The sequence below is a fragment of the Zingiber officinale genome, chromosome 4B (genome assembly GCF_018446385.1).
Source record: "Zingiber officinale cultivar Zhangliang chromosome 4B, Zo_v1.1, whole genome shotgun sequence".
Lineage (NCBI taxonomy): Eukaryota > Viridiplantae > Streptophyta > Magnoliopsida > Zingiberales > Zingiberaceae > Zingiber > Zingiber officinale.
In genome coordinates, this window is record NC_055993.1 from 30,212,567 (window position 1) to 30,219,094 (window position 6,528).

The following is a 6,528-nucleotide window of genomic DNA, read 5'->3' on the forward strand; positions in this document are numbered from 1 at the left end:
CTAGGGAGTTAGTTTAAATTTCATGCAAAGAGCATGGATATATGTTCAAGAGGCATGAAATGGGACTTAAATTGTGTAAAATGCCAAATAAATTGATGAAGTCAACACATGTCAATTTGAACTTGACGGACACAAGGAAAAGCAACCAAAACTAATAACTTAAGATCAAGGTTCTTTAAACCAATTTAGATAGTGTTGTTCAACTTGGGAATTGGAATGATTTTTAAGTAAAATCCATTTTTTAAGTAGAAATGGGTTAAACAAATATTTCTATAAAATTTAAAAAATTTAATTTTTTTTAGAGGTTTATGAAATTTTCTGATATTTGATAACTTGTTTACATAAAATTCAATTCACTTCATATCCATATTAAGGAGGGTCTAATTTAATTTTGCATATTCTCCTCCTTTGTTATACATAAAAAAAACAAGAAAAATTTAAGAGAAGGTTTACACAGAAAGAAATTAAAAGGTCATAAGTAAATGATCTTTTCATGTAAAAAAATAAAATTGAGCAACGCAAATGAGCAATTGACTCTCCCCTTCTAGTGTCTTCGACGATCCTAGTATTAGAGTTTAACCACTCTTAGAGTACTAATTGCAAAAGGAGCAACAACAAGAGATGACAATGTAAGAGGAAAGAGGAACGTTGCACAGCCTGACCACTCTTCTTTGATGGGACCAAGTTCTCCAATTGAAAAGGTAAGATGGAGTCTTATTTGAACAGGATAGAAATAGCATAATATTTTCAAGAATATATCCAAAGAGATGCAAAGGAATGCAATGATATACAGAAGGTAATCAAATAATTCATCTATTGCAAATCTGATATAAGCACACACATACATAAAGTGTAAATGGACAATTAAATCTCAATTCTTCAGGAACCATGAACTTCGAATTTATGTCTTTGTAGTGACCATGGTTTGGTCATATAGCAACTGCTGAATCTCTAAACTAGATATGAGGACAAGTTTCACCGGTTTCTGTTCTCACTAGTTTCACCATAGCAAGTGGAAGTAAATTTTTAGTAACCTCTATAATGAAATTGTAGTAGATCAGGCTAATGATAGGAGGACCTTTGTAAGTGGCAAACAAATAGGCTACAACAACCAAGTCTTTAAACAAATAGGCTATATGAATATTCCTATGTCATTGGTTCAATCCCTTATTATATCCTCATCTATATTTAAACAAATGGGCTATATGGTTTAATACATGCCTAATGTATAATTGTTGATGCAATATTACTACATCCAATCGTAGAAGAGACCAGGCTTCAAATTAGCCTGCTAAAAATCAAATATTCTAACAAAGGATTCATTTGAAATGAGGCTTGTGCGCAACTTTGAATACTTATTATTTAATTTACACAATATATTCCATCACAGATAAATTTTATGTTATCTGGAATGGATGAGTATGCAAGATGGGCATGAATCTAGGTCTGCGACTTTTTTGGACAAAGCTATGCTTGCGATCATCAAGAAAATGGGGGAATGACTCAAAGTTCATGTTTTGGAGCATTAGATGTTTAACTCAAGTACATGGAAGATATAAGGGGTAGTTGGTTTTGTTGTCAGTAAGCCATTTGAACTGTTGCATAAATCCAATGGAACATGAATCTTTCAACCTAATGGAATATCTTAATATGACTTCTTCTTATATTATAAGTTTTGAAATGAATGAATTAGGTAGCTTTTTCCCTCCATTGAGTCTCTGGACTATAATAATATGTAAAATAACAGCTCGCATCCTTCCATCAGAACTCCTTCAAAATTTTGCTTCTTAGTAAGCACATACAAACAAAAACCCTATGAAGACTTTTTGTTGCTTAGATTGTTTTTCGTTGGATATTATACTAGTGCTTTAACTTTGCAGAGCTTCGAAATTTAGCATACAACACATTCTCAAAGCAAAGTAATGACTAATGAAAATATCACATTTACAAAAAAAAGGAAAAAGACTTCCACAATTACTCACATCAAGGCCAGAGTAATGACTAAGAGCTGCAGAATAAGATTTTCTGTAATGTGTTGGTAATGTTTTGATATGGTATCCTATACGATTTTGGGTGTTTACGAAATGGCATGCTTGTAGAGTCAGTTGGGTAATATAATTCTAATAGGGAGTTGAGAAAAGGAATCATTTGTAAAACAATTAAAAGTTGTGTAACTAGTCATGCATTTATATCCATATGCTAATAAAGAGCATGTGAACAAAATTATTCTAGCAAATTGGTATCTTATTGTATCCTCCTCATGTTGCTGAGATCAATGGTTTCTCTTGCTCTAGTACGGCTATGAACTACTATTTCTAAACAGAAAAGAAACTTACATTGAGCTATAGAAATATTATGAGAGATGCCTATGAAATTAAGGAATTTTTGTTTACCGATCAGTAATTTGTCCAGAACATAATTCCAATGTAATATTTTTAAACTGAAGAGATGAATAAAACCCGAACATAATTTATCTGATTTCCCAATGAATCAACCTTGAGGAGTTGATTTTGGTTGGCTCTCCATCCTCTTCAGTTTTGTTGCAGCTACTATCACTAGGAAATTCAATTCTTTGCAGCAATTTGAAAAAGGTCTTCGTTAAGAATAGATCTCTGAAGTGTGAGAGAAGTAGAAAATCCATCTCACTAAGGAACTACAGTCAGGTCAGAAACAAACACATGCAGCCGATCAAAGAGATTAAGCAGCTTGATCAAATTCGAATCAGTGATTTGAATTGGAAGCTTACCAGTAGTCATTACATGAACAAGTACCTTTCTCAAACCGGTGAAAACGGATCCTATCTCTAACTAAAATCACCCTATGAAGCACCTTTGATACAATCTTAATCCATTCATGACAGTCCTCACATGTCTGAAGGTTCTTTGACACCCTGATCTCTGTGTCAGGCCCAGTTTTCAGGAAACAATAAGCAATGGCTAGCTTCTCACTGTGCAAGTTGAGGTTCTCCTCCCTTTCCTCCTCCAAAACATCCATGGACACAAGCTCGGTCATAGGGCGGAATCCTTCCAGTTTTACTCTTTGGGTCAAGCCATACAACACTCTGTAGATATCCTTCGCCTCGGTGTGCAGCCGGTCACCAGCCTTGAACTGGTGCACATCTCCCCCCACTTCCACCCAACTCATTCCTCGTTTCTTCCGGACTTTGTTCTCCTTCATGGAGTCCCAAACTCCAGCTGCGTCAGTCCATTTTCCCTTCGCTGAATAGATTCTCCACATCATTACGTAGTCTCCACTGCCATGATTCACCATGTGACTGATTGCTATCTCACCCAAGTCCGCCCTGTGATGCCTCCTGCAAGCACTTAGAAGTATCCTCCATGTTACGCTGTCAGGCTCCATCGGCATTCCCCTTATAGTCTCGTAGGCTTGGTCTAGGAGGCCTGCTCGAGCCAATGCGTCCACCATCGCTCCATAATGTTGCATTCTTGGCTCAATTCCGTGCACCTCGTTCATGTTTCTAAAATGACGGCGAGCCTCTTCGACCATACCCGCATGGCTGCACGCTGTCAGAACTGAGAGAAACGTGACTGCATCTGGTGCCAGCCCCTCGGTCTGCATCCGGGAGAACAACTCCAGCACGTTAGATCCGAGCCCGTGAATTGCTAAGCCGGTGATCATCGAATTCCAGATTGAAATACTGTCTCTGCAGACGCCGTTGAACACTGCTCTGGCCGCGTCGATGTTCCCGCACTTGGCGTACATGTCGATTAAGGCCGAGCAAAGAATGTAATTTAGGTCGATCCTCTTCTCCAGCATCATTCGGTGGAGTCTTTCGCCGAGACCGCGGGCGCCGACGCGAGCGCATGCAGAGAGCGCCGCCGAGAAGGAAAAGCCGTCGGGCTCCGATCCGGAAGCGAGCATACGTTCGAAGAAGCTCAGGGCCTCCCTGGGGCGCGAGTTCTGGACGCACCCGGCGATCATGGAGTTCCAGGAAACTATGTCCTTGGTCGGCATCTGCTTGAAGACTCGATTTGCCTTCTCGAACTCTCGGTTCTTGAAGAGTTCGGCAATCAGGAGGTTGCCACTGACGACATCGATGGACCCGGCGAAGGCCTCGGCCAGAAGCAGCAGGGCTTCGTCGACGTGTCGGTGCCTGAGGTAGAGGTGAGAAAGGGGAGGGACGACGGAGGCATCGGTTTGGAATCCAATTTTGAGAATCCGGGCATGCAGCTGGGCGGCGGCAGTGAGGTTGGAGGAACGGAGGCAGGCTTGGAGGGCGAGGACGAAGGTGAAGCGGTCGGGGCGGAAGGGTGAGAAGGAGAGAAAGGCTTTGAGGACGGAGATGGCGCTGTGAGGAGCTCCCTTCTCCGTGAAGGCGCGGATGATGGAGTTGACGAACGGAAGGCGGCGGTGATCGTTGAGGCATTTCGTCAAACAACTGCCTGGTGGCAGCGCCAAAGGGTTAGACATTTGCAAAGCGTCCCATAAACCTAAAAGTCGACTACTGGATCAGCCTGCGACAGGCCTAGTAGCGGGAAGTCATCTTCACCCAACGTTTTATTTATTATTATTTTTATATTCAAAGTATTACTTTGTAGTAAAAATATATAATTAAACTAAATAAACACATTGACTTAAAATATACACTAATTGCTAGAATGACAAAGGATGCCCGCCCCTGGTAGTGATACAGCGAGATATCTTCTCAAATTTTCAGATATTTAAACATGGCTAATTAATGGATTTATTTTTTTTAATAAGTGGTTAATTAAATTGATAAATTATCCGTCATGAGTATTTTTTTAATTTATTTTAATAGAATTTTTATAAGACTAGACCATAAATTAAATATCGAATATCAATTATTAAAAAATAAAAATAAATTTTCAGATATTTAAACATGGCTAATTAATGGATTTATTTTTTTTAATAAGTGGTTAATTAAATTGATAAATTATCCGTCATGAGTATTTTTTTAATTTATTTTAATAGAATTTTTATAAGACTAGACCATAAATTAAATATCGAATATCAATTATTAAAAAATAAAAATAAAAAGATGCTAGTTGAAATAGGGTGAGCATTCGGTTTATTCGGTTAATTTGATATTAATTTTGTATAAATTCTTTTTATTGTTATTTTAAATAAATTTAATTAATTCGGTGTTAATTGAAATAACTAATTTGATTAATTCAGTTTTAGTAAAATTTTGATTTGATTCGGTTAGCCAATACTAAATCGATTTTCGGTTAATTCGGTTAATTTATGGACCGAATTAACCGAATGCTCACCCTTGTGGAATGGATGGAGGAAGTTAAAATAAAAATTCTTTATTTTTTTTATTGTATTTAGTTTTTCAAATAAATTAATTCTAGAGATGATGGAGTAAATCTCATAATTTTTTTTTTACCCAGAATAAATTTAAAAATGTGAACGACTCGTTGCTCCACAATCAATGATCTAAGGTTATTTGTCTGCTGAATAAAATCAATTTTACAGTAAATCACAGTTAGGGATTAACTATGAAAATGCTTTACTATTGCACCGTCGGACAACAATTCTTTACTGTTGATGCACCTTTAACAAGGTTAATTAATAATGTAAATCAATCAAACATAAAAACATAAAATATAATGCTAATTGTTGGATCAAAAGCGTTAGAGAGAGTGAATAATGCTCGTGATGTTTTCACGTTTTTCGTTAAAAATTATCGGAGTAAACGCAGCGAAAATAAAAAAAGTAAATGGAGAACACAAAAACCAAGCTAACACATCATTTTTACTTGATTCGGAGTCTGTGATAATTCATAATCCAAGATCCGTATGTGAGAGTGCTTTCGTTGAATAATCCACTAATAAATTCAAATATTATAAATACAAAGAGATAATAATTTAAGTGTCGTAAATGAAATTACACTGACAACTAAAGAATTGAAGTTGTGAACTTTTGGTCGTTAGAGCAACATTACAGCATCATAGAGTCGTCTTTTGAGCAGCATGCAAGAAAGAAAATCATTAGAATAAGTTTCTTTGAGGTGCTGGTTGTTGATGTTCCGCAAGTGTACGGAAATGTCGTAAGTAATAATAAAAGATGTCTTATCCACAGGGACTGGTATAAGCACTAAAGATATCTCAACACGAATTAGCTAAACAACAAATCAATGGATTGACAAAAGCAAAGTACAACTATGCAAAGTAAAACATAGAAACTAAAGAATAAGAAACAATGTAGGTGCAGCGGAGGCCGGCAAGAGGGGGGTGAATTGCTTCTGAAAAAAAATAAAGTATACCCTCCTCGGATCTTTTCAACTCAAAATAAAAGCAATAGCAATAATAATAAAAGAACTAAAACAATAAAGCTAGAGACTCGGGAGTTAACTTGGTTACAACCAAGAAGGTTGTTAATCCAGGGCGATGAAAAGCGCGCACTAGAAAAATCTCCTTTTCTGAAGGCGGAGAAGCCTTTTATACTTTGGAAGCTTAGAACTATTGCTAGGAGAGACTACACAGTTGATTGCTTGAGTTGTTTTTTATTTCCTAGCTCTAGGGGCCTTTATATAGCTCCTGG

The 6,528-nt window shown here is 37.1% G+C and overlaps 1 protein-coding gene across 2 annotated transcripts; it reads right to left on the bottom strand.

Annotated features, from left to right (window-relative positions):
* Nucleotides 1-2,402: 2,402 nt before the first annotated feature.
* Nucleotides 2,403-4,496, bottom strand: LOC121974912 (pentatricopeptide repeat-containing protein At5g50990-like). 2 transcript variants are annotated; one of them, XM_042526193.1, is made up of 2 exons: nucleotides 2,747-4,496; nucleotides 2,403-2,653 (listed from the first exon to the last, which is right to left on the bottom strand). In XM_042526193.1, the coding sequence occupies exons 1-2, from the start codon at nucleotides 4,429-4,431 to the stop codon at nucleotides 2,599-2,601; spliced, it is 1,740 nt and encodes a 579-aa protein (XP_042382127.1). In that variant the 5' UTR covers nucleotides 4,432-4,496; the 3' UTR covers nucleotides 2,403-2,598. The 2 variants fall into 2 exon arrangements, with proteins under 2 accessions (XP_042382127.1, XP_042382128.1); XM_042526194.1 differs by having other exon boundaries at nucleotides 2,403-4,496.
* Nucleotides 4,497-6,528: the final 2,032 nt, after the last annotated feature.